The 15,254-nt window shown below is 37.1% G+C and overlaps 1 protein-coding gene across 1 annotated transcript in view; it reads right to left on the reverse strand.

Annotated features, from left to right (window-relative positions):
* The window catches only part of PCSK2 (proprotein convertase subtilisin/kexin type 2), a 326,924-nt gene that overhangs the window by 274,290 nt on the left and 37,380 nt on the right, over positions 1-15,254 (reverse strand). The window contains exon 2 of the mRNA XM_043985748.1: positions 1,054-1,158. Within this exon, the coding sequence (XP_043841683.1) occupies positions 1,054-1,158 (105 nt within the window). The remainder of the gene's footprint in view (positions 1-1,053; positions 1,159-15,254) is intronic.

Raw genomic sequence — 15,254 nt, forward strand, 5'->3', positions numbered from 1 at the left:
CATAATTCTTGGCTATGTGGAAGGAAAGAGGGGATGACTTTAAGGATTAAATTAATGGAGAGGATCTGAGGTTCTTGCCTATGACCAAACCATGAAGAAAAAAGTAGCAGCACTGAGAGCCGACTTTGGCTCCCAAATTCTCCAATCCCCCAATAAGGACAATGACTCTGGAGGAGGCTGTCTTGAATGGAATTTGGGAACCATGTTGTATTTCCTTATTCCTGGTAACAGCCATGCTAGGGCTAAAACAATGCAACTGTGTTTTTCCTGGAATGAGATCATAACTAGATAATAGCTCAGGGTAAAGAAAAAGCTGAAGGTGCAGAGCTCAGTGAGAGATGTCTTATTATATGCTGTTTGTTGCCTTTAATGGATGTACGCAAAAAGCAAAACAGGCCTGTCCATGAAAGAGAGAAATCTGGTTGTGCCAAAATCACCCGAAGAAATGGGATTTGGGACAAGTTGGGGCTCGAGAGCTATTTCTGATTGGGTATATACACACTAACAACAACTTTTCAATTGGTTCTTATCTTGGGGTACATGAACATTTTTTAAAAAAAAGTATTTTGATAGCTATATTTCAATGCAATTGGTTTATTTTCTAATTCTCTATATTTTTAATATGCATTTAAAACATTCTGAGAAGGGATGTATAGGCTTTGTCAGATTGCCCAAAATGACCCCTAAAATATCAAGAATTCTTGCCTTAGAGTAATGCAACAGTGTGGCCATCTAGAAAGAGGCTAAGTTAGAAGATAGAAGGTTCTTTGAAAAACATAGTTTGGTAGTTCCCAACTACTCTTTCTAGAGTGGGGTGAAACATATAACTTCCAGGATGAAAGCGGGATATCTCAGATCCTGATCCTTTTTGGTGAACAGGGTGAGGTTGATTGCTAGGAATGCCATGTAATGTTTTAATCAGTATTTGTTACATTAGATTGGATTTCTGTGCTCAAATTTTGGAGGCACTTTCCCATGTCATTCTTACCCCACCCTCCTGCCACAATTTAATACAGAAGCAAGGCTAGATGGATACATGAAAGATAGATTTACCCTGGAGTCTGTTTCCAACTTCTGCTTATGAGGCAGACTGCGTCTTCTCTTAGTCTTGGCAAGGTCATTGTGGTAAAAGTGGTACAAGCCTCCTGTGAAGGGGAGCTGGAAAGAAGGAAGAAGCAAGGGCATGATTAACCTCTTTTAAAAACCTAATGATAGCAAAATTAAAAGCTCTTGGAACCAGTTTGTTATGGATATCGGTGATATGGGGAAACTAAAGCAGCGGTCTCTGAATTGCTTGGCTAAATGAGCATCTACCTCTTGTCCTAAACCTGGGCTAGGGCCAATGTACTCACTACCTCTCAGCCACTTTCACTGTACTAATCCATGCATATACTCATCTTACCTCTCTGCATTTGCTAAGACGCTTTTTCTTGGTCCGAATCTCCGAATCATAGAATCTGAGAGTTGAAAAGGACTTTTCTGGCCACCTAGTCCAATCCATACCCAAAAGGAATCCCCATTTTGACATATCCAACAAGTGATTATCCAATCCCTACATGAAGACCTCCAAGGACACTTCTGGACAGCTCTTGTTTTAATTAACTCTTTTTTTTTTTTTTTGGTGAGGCAATTGGGGTTAAGTGACTTGCCCAGGGTCACACAGCTAGTAAGTGTTAAGTGTCTGTGGCCAGATTTGAAGTCAGGTCCTCCTGAATCCAGGGCCGGTGCTCTATCCACTGCGCCACCTAGCTGCCCCGTTTTTATTCACTCTTAATTCACCTCTTTGCAACTTCCACCTATAACTTTTGCTTCTACTCTCTGGATTCAAACAGGGCAAGCCTAATATCCCCTTCATATAACCCTTCAAATACCTGAAGACAGTTAAAATGTCCCCCACCTCCACCCGAGGACTTCTTTTCTTCAGCTACCCTCATATAAGAGACCCAAAGTTCTCTATCATCCTGATTGCTCTCCTTTGGAGTGCTCCAGTTTGTCAATGTACTTTTTAAACTATGGTGCCTAGAAGTGAACATGATATTCTATGGTATTATGAAAATAGTTTTCAGTGGGGTTTTGTCACCTTTGAGTGAAATAATATTTGGTACTCTCTATATGCTAGCTACTATTAATTTTTTTTTTTTGCAGGGCAATGAGGGTTAAGTGACTTTCCCGGGGTCACAGCTAGTCAAGTGTCTGAGGCAGGATTTGAACTTAGGTCCTCCTGAATCCAGGGCTGGTGCTTTATCCACTGCACCACCTAGCTGTCCCACTATTGATTTTAATATTCCTTTTCCTAGAAGTTATGTCTCTCTTAATATAGCCCATGATCATATTAGCTTTTTTGACTGCCACATTATAATGCTGACTCATATTTAGCTTGTAGTTGGCTAAATTCCCTTATATCTTTTCAGACAAATGCTATCTAACCATGACTCTCCTATCTTATACTTGGGAAGTTAAATTTTTATACCCAAGTGCAAGACTTTACATTTATTCCTCTACAATTGTATCTTATTGGATTCAGTACAATTCTCTAGACTGGTAAGTTCCATTTGAATTCTCACAGTAATTGCTATTGCAATATCTACCAGGGTACCCCTTTCCCTCTACAACATGGCTTAGGAAAAGGAAGCAAAATCAGGATTTGATTGGCTTGGGTATTGAGCAGAGCTTAAGCTGTGCTTCCTCTTTGGTTTCTCCAGTTTCCTTGTGGTTTCTGGATGTAGTAACATGGCTTCCTGCTCACAAACAAATAAGGAATAAAAGCTCCCATCAACATGGGACTGGGTTCCCTCTGACTTTGCAAGTGTCATCCCCTTCCATGTTGACCAGACATGTTTCCATATGAGGAGGTATGTGTCTATAGAAGCTAAGTGCCATTGAATCCTTGTTGCACATCCTTGCTATGTTAATGTTAGGTTAACCTCCTTTTATTAACTGTTCATTGACCTATGAGTGCTGTATTCCATCCCAACATAGAACCATAAGAGAGCAGCTGCATAAGGCCTGCCCTTAATGGTTATCCATTGTGTTAGCTATCTCTCCCAACTTTGTGTTGTTTGTACAATTGATGAGCATACCATCTATGCTTTTATCCAAGTCATTGGCAAAAACATTAATAATCACAGAGTAAAGAAAAGATTGCTGGGATATGCTTTGGGAATCCTGCCATGTTGACATTAAACCATTAACAACTTTTAATCTAGCCATCCAACCAATTCTAATTCCATTTTATTGGAATTATTTTATTGTTTAATCCATATATCCCTCCATTATCTCCACAAGAATAATTTGAGATACTTTATCAAAAGCTTTGCTAAAATCAACGTAAATTATATCCACAGCATTGTCCTAATTTACTAGTTTAGTAATCTTGTCAACAAAGGAAATGAGGTTAGTTCGGCAAGACCTCTTCTTGAAGTCATGCTGGCTTTTTGAAATCAGTGCTTCCTTTTCTACATGTTCACCAACCTTTAAAAAAATTAAGCCTGCTAGAATTCCCCTAGGAACCAAAATTGGGCTCCCAGTGTTATAATCCCCCCCCCCGCCTCCTTTTTTATTTGGGGCAACATTTGCCCTTCTCTAATCTTATGGTATCTTTCCTTTTTTCCATGATATTTCAAATGTCACTGATGACAGCTCAAAAATCATGTCTGTAATTTCTTTCAACACCTGAGTATATGGTTTATCTTGAATAAGAGATTTGAATTCATCAAGGGAAGCTAGGAATTCCCTTACTGTCTCTTATTTATCCTGGATATAAACTCCCTATTACTTTAGAATACCCACACTCCTCTCTTTTTCTTATCTAAACTTTTCCATTCCTTCAAGGAATGTTCAAGTCATAGGATCCTATGCATTAGAGTAAGAAGGTTTTTAGCTGCCACTGATACTTATGTATCCTTTAAGTACCCCAAGTACTTAGATGCCTAGCAGAAACCTAGCTAGAATTTTTTTTTTGTTGGTATGGGACAAAAACAGTTGAATTGTGAAAGATATGAGCAGTGTCAAAGAGGAGAGCCTGACCTCAAATGCAGGGAAACCAGGAGAGGGTACAATAGATGGCTAGGAGAGATGAACCTGAGAAGGAAACACCATGGCTATAGGATATTGAGACAGATAACTGTACTAAAAGGCACTATGTGTTGGCAAAAGACCAGAAGACATATTGGCTGATCACAGACCAGAGCACAGGCCAGGAGAGTGGTAACCACATCTCTCCTTGGAGCATGCTACTTTGGAAGAACTGAGGGCTTGTAGACCCCCAGAACTAACTCTGAAACAAAGTACCCAGCAAGAATGAAAGTCTTTATTGGATAAGGGTGGGGAAAGATGAAGATGGAGATGTCTCTTCTGCCTCCCTTGTAACCACACACAGCTACAGCCCCTCACCACATATGGTGCTTCTCTCCATTTGGGGTTCCATATCCTTACATTTGCTTAGTCTGTTTGTAGAAATGTAATTTTTGGTTGCTTATACTTTTTTTTTTTTAAATTTTAGCAGGGCAATGAGGGTTAAGTGACTTGCCCAGGGTCACACAGCTAGTAAGTGTCTGAGGCCGGATTTGAACTCAGGTACTCCTGAATCCAGGGCCGGTGCTTTATCCACTGCGCCACCTAGCTGCCCCCGGTTGCTTATACTTTTAAAGATATTTGGGGATTTAGGGAATAGATTTTCCCCTCTAAAAGCTAGGACAATTTACTTTTTGTCCTGTGTGCTTTTCATTTGTTGTTTGTCCTTCATTCTTGAAGAGGACCATGACATTGGGGTGATGTCATTACTTTCATTGAAATGAATTTAAATGACGAAAGGCTGTGCAAATTCACCAGCCTCATTCTTTCTTCCAGAGCCATCTGGCTCTAGTGGTAAGATATATATCAGGATGACTGGAGATGGTCCTGGATGTTTCAGGCAATTGGGGTTAGATGGCTTGCCCAGGGTCACACAACTAGTAATTGTCTGAGGTGAGATTTGAACTTAGATCCTTCTAACTTCAGGGTCAATGTCCTATGCACTGTGCCACCTAGTTTCCCCTAATTTCATTTTTTTATTTATGATTTCTTGAAATATGGATCTGAAAAAGCAGGCTTTAAAAATAATGGTTTGGGGGCAGCAAGGTAGCAGAGTGGCTAGAGCACTGGCCTTGGAGTCAGGGGGACCTGAGTTCAAATTCCGCCTCAGACACTTAACACTTACTAGCTGTGTGACCTTGGGCAAGTCACTTAACCCCAATTGCCTCACACACACAAAAATAATGGTTTTAAAGGAGTCCCGTGATTCTCTGAACCAGTCCATTATGGCTTTTTTTTTTTTAAGTAAGGCAACTGGTGTTAAATGACTTGCCCAGTGACACACAGCTAGTAAGTATCAAATGTCTGAGGCTGGATTTGAACTCAGGTCCTCCTGAATCCAGGGCCAGTGCTCTATTCATTGCACCACCTAGGTGCTCCCAGTCCATTCTGTTTTTGTTTGTTTGTTTGTTTGTTTGAGGGTTATTTATTTATTTTTAAATAGAATTTTATTTTCCAAAATATATGTAAAAACAAATTTTAACATCAATTTTTTAAAACTTTGTGTTCCAATTTCTCTTCCTCCCTCCATTCCCACCCCTCACCCACAAGAACTCAAGCAATTCAAAATAAGTTTTACATGAGTAGTCATGGAAAACATTCCCACATTATCTAAGTTGTGAGAGAAAACATTCAAAACCCCCCCAAACTTCAGATTAAGGTATTGTCAAAGAGGAAAAAAAATTTAAAAAATGTGTTTCCATCTGTTTTCAGAAACTATCAGTTCTTTCTCTGTAGATGGGTTGCAATTTTCATAAGTCCTTCAGGGTTATATTGGATCATTGCCTTGATAAAAATAACCACATGCTTCCCAGCAGATCATCTTACACTATTGCTGTTATTTTGTATACAGTACATTTCACTCTGCTTCAGTTCATGTAGGTCTTTCCAGGTTTTTCTGATAGTATCCTGTTCATCATAACCTGTATATAGTACCTTAAACTTGACAGAGAATTGTCTTCATAATAGCCCAGCAAGGTAGGTACCATACATTTTGCCATTATAATCAATTATAACTATTTCCCTCCATCCTATTCCCTTCTCATGATATTTACTCTATTTTCTATCTTCTTTGTACCTCCTCAAAAGTGTTTTACTTTTGACTATCCTCTCCCCCACTCTGCACTCCCCTTTTTCACCCTTCCTTCCTTATCCTCTTCCCCTCCTACTTTCCTGTAGGATTTACTCCTCCCAATTGGGTATGAATGTTATTCCCTCCATGAGCCAATCCTGATGAGATTAAGGTCTTTGAGCTAATTCTGTGTTCCAAATTTTCTTCCTCCCTCCCTTCACAACCCTTCCTATGACATCAAGCAATTCAATATGTCATACTTGTGCAGTAATGCAGAACATCTTCACCTTCCTCCAAAGTATTTTGCTTTTTACTGCTCTCTCCCCCAATCTGCCCTTCCCTCCTCTTCTCCCCTGCCCTTATCTCCCTCCCCTCCCTCAGGGCAAAAATATATTACTATGCCTACTTGAGTATGTATGTTAGTACTTCTTTGAGCCAATTCTGATGATATTAAGGTTCACTCACTCACCAACTCCTTCCCCCCTCTTCCCCTCCCCTCCATAAGCTTTTTTTCTTGTTTCCTTCATGTGAACTACCTCTTATGGCAGGGCTTCTTAAATTTTTTCTACTTGAGACCCCTTTTTGCCCAAGAAATTTTTACATGACCCCGGATATATAAGTATGTAACAAAGCTTCTTAGCCTTTTACTGTTGCCAAATTTTTCACTCCTCCACATTCAGTTATATGACCCCTATATGGGGTTGCAACCCACAGTTTAAGAAGCTTTGCTTTGTGGCTCATTGTTTAGGTTTTGATGGCTCAGAATAAGTATAAAAAGCTATTGTTTTGTTCTGTCCAGAAACTTTGAGGATCTTCCCCTCCCAGATTGATATTTTGTGATGGTAAATTAGTCCATCTTTTGTTTCTTTTATCTATCTATCTATCCATTTATTTATTGATCCATCCATCCATCCATCTATCTATCATCTATTTATTTTATTGATTTATTCTTTTCATCTTTTGTTTCAATTCTTACCTAGCTCTTAATTATTGAATGGGCATTGCCCCAGACAAACTAGGTCTGGGAAGGACCTTCATTTAGAAAGGTCAAGGTCATCTGTTGCATCATGGGCCATCCCCAGTTGCCTTGACTTTTGTCTTGCCACTAGACTTCCAATGAGGCAGACAGCTTTGCTGTGCAGTTCTGCCTCACTTAAATACAATTCATACAGAAGTCATGACATCACCCTTGTGGCTTCATTGGTCCTCTCCAAGAAGAAGGGTGAACAATAATATATAATATAATATTATATATATATATATATATATATATATATATATATATATATATGAAATCTTTGAAAAACTCAGAAACTCTATGTTAGCTATTATTTTATCCCAACCTATGGACCATGAACTCTGGGGAGCTGTGCACTTATTGCAGGAGAGACATAAATACACATGTAGATTCATGTAGGTGCTCACTAAGTAATTATTGATTGATCATTTCTACCCCACCTTATTACCCCTCCCCTCCCCTCCCCTCCCCTCCCCATTATCCTCTCATTAATAGATTGAGAATTGGGGGTGAGTCTTACATCGATTTAGGGCAGCTATGGCAACGAGAGGTAGCCAGTGTGATAAAATGGGAACCAGGTGTCAGAACTAATGCGATAGTTTAAATCCATAGACAGTGGAAAGAAAACTGGTTTGAAAGGCAGTGGAGCTTGGGTTTTTAGCCCACCTCAGCTACTGGGATGTTATAGAAGATCTCGGACTTCACATCTCTGGAACTTAGTTCTGTCTTTTGTAAAATAATGAATCTCAAAGCTTCCTTTCAGTTCTATGATTCTTCCACTTCTCTCCTTTTCCTAATTTTTTTTGTCTGTGTCTTCTTTCAAAATACAACTAATGTGGAAATATGTTTTTCATGAGTACACATGGGGGAGGGGAAGAAGGGAGGAAGAGAATTTGGAACTCAAAATTTTTAAAAAGAATGTTAAAAATTATCTTTACATGGATTTGGATAGCATAATTTTTAAATTTTAAATTTAAATTTTAAAAAGTTACTAGGAATATTATTGGCAGCTAGGTGGCACAATGGATAGAGAGCACTGGGCCTGGTGTTAGGAAGACCTGAGTTCAAATCTGGCCACAGACATGATTAACTTTGTGACCCTGGGCAAATCACTTGATTTCTGTTTGCCTCAACTCCTTAGTTATGAGGTCATTGGATCAAAAGGTATAACTATTTTTTATAAGACAAATTTTACTTTTCAAAAACATTGAATGTAGCACCACCAAAAGTGTATTAGTGTGCCTATTTTTCTACATCTAATCTAGGATTTTGTCAGCTTTTATTATCTTTGCCTGTTTCATGGATGTAATGTGCTATTTTAGAGTATTCATTTTTATTTTTCTGATTATTCAAAAGTTTGAAAATGTTTACATTTGCTAATTTATCATGTGTTTTTTCTTTTGAGAATTATTATTTCTAAGATATTTGTCTCCTGGAGAAACAGGCTTCACTTCTATCAATTTATATCCAAGTGCTTATATATTTTGGGTGTGAATTTCATCAGAAATATTTATTATAAAGATGATTTAGCCTTCTTATTATATATGCAGATATTTTCTTATGTGAAAGATTTGAATTGTTATATAATATAATCATAATCTTCCCAAGCCATGAATTAATATTCATATCAATTCAATGTAATATTCCATTTTTCATAATGCATTTTACAAATATTTGGATTGTAAAACCATAAGGAATTTATTATAGTGTATAGTGTGAGATGTTTTCATGGAACTATTCTCCAATTATCTCAATCATTAAAAATTGAATAGTGGTTCTCCCTCCAGCCCAAGAGTTTTGTAACATTAGGTTTATTCCATACTAATCTACTGACATTTTGTTCTACGTTATGATTGTATCATATTATCCATTTATCTATTTTCTAATATGCAGCATCAGACAATTTTATAAGTGTTGCTTTATAGTATATTTTGAAACTTGCTGGTTCCTTGGATATTCTTGACTTTTTATTCTTTCAAATGAATTTCTCTACTTATGTGAAGTATCATTAAATCTATAGATTAATTTTGTAATATTGTTATCTTTACTATATGAGTTTCAGTCAACTATTTACATTAAATAGTGCTCAGATTATACAGCTCTCCCTTTGTTTCTGTGAAAATTATTTTATAGTTGTCTTTATGTAGATTCTGTGTATATCTTGGTAGAGTAATTATAGACTAACAGAATCTTTTTTTTTTTTAGTGAGGCAATTGGGGTTAAGTGACTTGCCCAGGGTTACACAGCTAGTAAGTGTTAAGTGTATGAGGCTGGATTTGAACTCAGGTCCTCCTGACTCCAGGGCTGGTGCTTTATCAACTGCACCATCTAGCCGTCCCTAACAGAATCTTAGAGTAGCAAAGGCCCTCTGGTCATTCTATCCAAACCTAAACAACAATAGCACTTCGGTGGTAAAGGATCACTTTGAAATTGACTTTGAATAAAAAATCTATGAACTATAATTATTTTTAAAGAAGTAGAGATGAGCATGGAGAGCTAATTTGGAACCCATTTTCTTCACCAACCCTCCATTTTCCAAAATGTTCCTGTCTCTTCTGAAGTTCTTGCCTTCAATCCCCCAAAGTGAAGAAAATACCATCTGTGCTACTGAGATATTTTGTTTCTTGCCTTCATTGTGGTGATTTTCATCATTATAGGAAACTTCCAAATAGATGAGATCACAGATTCACTTGAGTACCTAGAAATGCTGCTGATTTGTGTGTGTGTGTGTGTGTGTGTGTGTGTGTGTGTGTGTGTGTGTTGATTTCACATCCTCCTATTTTGCTAACACTATTTATTATCTCGATTATTTTTGGTTGTCTATTGAATTTTCTTAACAAACCATTGCATCATTTCCAAATAGAAGCAATTTAGCTTCTTTCCCCCTGTGTTTATTCTTTATTTTTCTTGACATAGAATTAGCTATCCTTTCTAAAATAATAGCAGTAATATTTCTAAAGCTATTATTTTGTAAAAATGTCAAAAATAATGGTGAGCTGATAGCCTTGTATAAACACTGTTCTCAGTAGAAAAACATATAAATATTTACCCATTGAATAAAATTCTATCTCTGATTTAGCTAAACCTTTCTGTTCCATTGTTGTTAGTGGTTTTTAACATGCCTAGATGCTATGTTTTATCCATAGTTTTTTCTATATCTCCTGAGAGGATTTAATTATTAATGTGATCATGAAACCACATAATTTTTTTATTTATCATTCTCACTTTTTTCCTAATATTAAATCATGCTTCCTTGCACTCCTGCCATAAATATAAGATGATCATTTTAAAATTTAAAAATATTATTCTGTCCTATTTATATTTTAATATTTTACCTAGTATTTTAGTATTTACTCAACTTAGTATTTTACTTAATAAAACAGTAAATACTATTCATTAAAATAGCAAATAGTAAATAATATTTTAGTATTTGCTATTAATAAATATGAAAATACTATTTTCTAACATAGTAAATACTTTACTTAGTATTTTACTTAACATTTTAAGTAATTCTTTATTTAAGTAAATATTTATTAATCCTATTGGTTTAAAACTTTCATTCTTTGTCTTATCTTTTTCTTAGTTGGGAATCAATAACTAACTGCTATGAAGGGAAGACCAGCAGAGTTCTTTCTTTTCATTTAAAAAATACTTTATATATGAAAACAATGAGCTATTCTTTAAATGTTTTTTAGAATTAATTTATGAATCTATAAGATCTTGTTAAATGAGATATTCAAAAGCTTCCTGTGTATGTGAATAGGTTATATATTTCCTATTTTGTCTATATGACTACTTATTTTTATAAAAAACCCTATTTCTTTCATGTTAAATTTGTTGGCCTAAAGTTGAATATAATTAATAGTACTTGATATTTATATTCATCTCTTTTCCACTTGTTACACTCTTCCACTTTTCATTTTTGCTTTTTAAAATGTGACTTTACTTTTTCTTTATTTTGATTAAATTAGCTAAAAATTTATTAATTTTGTTGATCTTTTTTGGGTTGGTGGGGCAATAAGGGTTAAGTGACTTGCCCAGGGTCACACAGCTAGTAAGTGTCAAGTGTCTGTATTTGAACTCAGGTACTCCTGAATCCAGGGCCAGTGCTTTATCCACTGTACCACCTAGCTGCCCCCTTCCCAATCTTCTTATGTTTTACTCCCATCTATGAACTCTATAATCCATAGGCATCTCACTAACTCACTACTGCTCACCCATGAAACTCAATCTCCTATATCCCTATGTTCTTTCCTCTGTGCCTAGAATGATCTTCCTCTTTATCCATGTATCTTTGTTTTTCTCCCTTCCTACAGGATTCAGCTTAAATTCCACTTTCTCCAGGAAGGTTTTTTGGTCCCAGCCACTCCCAGTGCCTTCCTTTCTGAGATTACCTTGATTCACTCTCTCTAGAAATATCTTTTATAGCTCGTTATTCACATGTCGTCTCTCCCCTGAAAAAACGGAGTTCCTTCAAGGACAGAGACTTTCTTTGTATTCCCAGGGTATAATCAGTAACTGACACATAGTAAACACTTAATAAATGCTTATTGATTGATTATATCAATTTGTTTTGATAAGGACCTGCAGTCTATCTTATTTCAATAGTACTAACTTAATACAAATATAGTTGTGTAGCCATATTCAGATATACATCTACAACACGAGACATATTTCATTAGTTTCTATTATTACTTCTAAGTATTTAAAATTTTAAAACTCTTTCAGCATAATACAATTCAATAAACATTCATGAAATACTATTTATAAGGCATAGGTAATTCTAATAATCCAACATTTATTTTTACATTACATTTTTCTGCATGCAGAGTGCTATGCTAGATACTGAGGGAACACCCACAATTTTGGTAACAGATGATTCCCATGCTTATAGACATTACAATCTAGTAGAAGGCTTCAAGAAAACCCAGTCTATGAACTGGCTTACAACTAGATAGCCATAGCCCTATGATTTGATTCCCGTATAGAGACAGAGAGAACTATTAGGTGACTGAACAGAAGATTCAGGGTGTAGGTGGGGATGTTACTAATATGGATGGAATGATAGAAGGTAGGATCACTCTGCATCAAATACAATTTGGTGACTCTTAGGTAAGTGAGAAAGACTCTAGGGGAAGCATATTTGTAAAGGAAGGCAGACCAAAAGGTGTGCAGTGTTCCTATTTCCCCTGAACACAAAGGGTACTTAACTGTCTAGGAAACTGACTTTTGCAATGATAGATAATAATATCTTGCATTTGTATATTTCCCTTTAAACTTCTTTATGTGTTTTCACATGCACTAATTTTCTCATGTAATACCCATGTATATTTCAGTGTCAAAATATTATATAAATTAGACCAAATTATGCACATAGGACTCATTTGGCATCAGAGATATCATGGAGAAGTGAACAGAGAGCTGGCCTTAGAGACAGGAAAGCCTGAATTTAAGTCCTCAGTATCCCTTACTCCTGGGGCCTCTCCCTTCCTCTGATTGGATAAGATAGAGGGTGGGGATACTAATGGCACTGAATGGCAGGGCTGTTGTGAGGATCAAATGAGATAATATTTATAAAAAGCCCTTAGCACAATGCCAGGCACATAGTAGGCACTATATGAATACCTATTCTTTTCTCCATTTACTGAAAATGTTATGCCTCATGTCCCCCTTTCTTAGTGTATGTGCCCTATTCTGTTAGATTATAGGTTGTTGTTGTTTGTCCTTCATTCTCAAAGAGGGTCCTGACATCAGGGTCATGCCATGACTTGCAGTGAATTGGATTTAAGTGAGGGAGGGGTGTGCAAGGTCACCAACCTCACTCTCTCCTCTAGAGCCATCTGGGTCCAGTGGCAAGATACAGATCAGGATGACTGGAGATGACCCCAGATGTTTTTTAAGGCAACTGGGGTTAAGTGACTTGCCCAGGATCACACAGCTAATAAATGTCTAGGGTGAGTTTTGAATTCAGGTCCTCTTAACTCCAGGGTCAGTGTTCTATCCACTGCACCACCTAGCTGGTACTTTGAGGACAAAGACTAGTTTAGTGCTTAATGAATAGTATTAAGTAGGTACTTAATAGTTGTTTGTTGAATTTCATAGGTTGGTTTTTCTCTCACTCCAGATAATCTACACAAGCTTTTAGGAAAATAGACATAGTTCATTCTCAGTTCCTCCTCTCTTCTCTTTGGTTGAGGCTCTGCTTTCTATCTTGTTTTTGATTCCTATTTTATTATTTTTTTTTGTTCAGTGGTTTTTCAGTTGTGTCTGACTTATGATCCCATTTGGGATTTTCTTGGCAAAGATACTGGAGTGGTTTTCCATTTTCTTCTCCAGCTCATTTTGATGAGGAAACTGAGGCAAATGGGGCTACGTGACTTGCCTAGGGTCACACAGCTAATAAGTGTCTGAGGATGGATTTGAACTCAGGAAGAGGAGTCTTCTTGACTTCAGGCCTGGTGTTCTATCTACTGTGCCACCTAGCTGCCCCTAGATTATAGGTTATATTTATTCATAGGATCATAGACTTGGAGCTCTAAAGGACCTCAGAGATTATCCAGTCCATCCCTCTCACTTTTACAGGTGAGGAAACTGAGGTGATATCGATAGTAAATGGAAGAACCAGGATTGGAAGCCAAAATTTCTGACTGAATTCAGCAAGAATAGAGTACTTCCCAGTCTCTAGGGAGCAGATTTGCTTCAGCAAAGCTACAGTTATTTGTCCTGTTGTAATTCAGCTAGGTGGCATAGTGGAAGGAGAGCCTATGAAGCAAATTTCAGGTTAATACTGGGGTATTCCAGAACTAAAGAGGAAAAGGAAATTTTCTTTGGGGGTCATGACAGCGTCAGGCACTCTAAAGTGAGTTTCTTCTAGAGAATCATGCAGATAAGAAGTCTGGGAACTTAAAGAATTAAGTCCCAAGGCTTAGGTCCCATCCAGTCTGAAACTTTTTTTTTTTGAATGCACTTCTAATGATCGTATCTTCATCTGTTCTTTTTGAATATACGTTCTTTCTTTCCCCTTTGTGAATCAAGCCTAGACAAAACATTTTTTTGTGGATCAGGTGACAGTTTGTGAAAGAAGAGAAGGAGGGAGTGAATGTCAGACTTGGGCATCCAGTTGGGTGGCAGCAAAAGAAAAAAGGCAATGAGGGATCCATTGTGTCAGATTTCAGGGCTCAGCATATACACACATGCATATTTATGTATATACAGAAGTGTGTATATATTTGGCATATATGAGTACACATACATTATAAATATAAGCTACACCTACACATACGGGACTTCTACCAGGAAGCCTTTGCAATATTGCCATCCTTCACACTCTGTGTGGTCTGACTTAAGATACCACCATCCCTTTCTTTGAATCAGGTTCTCATAGGGTGCTTCCCAGAATGACATCCATTTCCTGATTGGCTTATCTCCCTATTCAAAGCTGCATCTTCTTCCTGGTGTCCCTACCACCAGGTTTTTATTTGCTGTCCTTGCTTAGTTCAGTTAATTCATAAGGCTCTGAGGATAGGCAAGTAGTTCTGGACTCAATCAGCAAAAAGGTATCTTTCCTTAGCCTTCTTTTTACTCCCCAGGGCCTGGAGGGATTTCTCAGATCCCTTTCATTTCTAGACTCTATTTCCCACAATTAGAAAACAACAAAACTTTTTTGCAAATTTAATCCCAAACTTTAAAATAAAATCTCCATAACTCTTCTGTTTCCCCTTCCCCTAAATAACCAGGAAAAAGTTATGTTGCGACAGTAATGAGATTTCAAAGTCAAAAGGGAACAATAGAGGACTTCTAAGCTCTCATTTTAGAGATGATTTACTTAAGGTCACATTGCAAGTTAACAGCAAAGATCAGTCTAGTAAACCTCTTTGTTAAACCCTCAATCTCAGGACCTTTTTTTTTTTTTCTAATCTGGCCAATGATTTACACAGACAACTAGCCTGAAGAAGTTAAATACTAAAGCCATTGGTAACAATTTCTATTTTTATCAACATTTCTACCTTCCCCAACTGTAAGTCTTTTAAGGATGAATTGTTTAACTTTTCATGTCTGGGGCCTGGTAGCCTACCCCACTTTGGATGGTTCCAG

This window comes from Dromiciops gliroides, chromosome 2 (genome assembly GCF_019393635.1).
Source record: "Dromiciops gliroides isolate mDroGli1 chromosome 2, mDroGli1.pri, whole genome shotgun sequence".
NCBI classification, from domain to species: domain Eukaryota; kingdom Metazoa; phylum Chordata; class Mammalia; order Microbiotheria; family Microbiotheriidae; genus Dromiciops; species Dromiciops gliroides.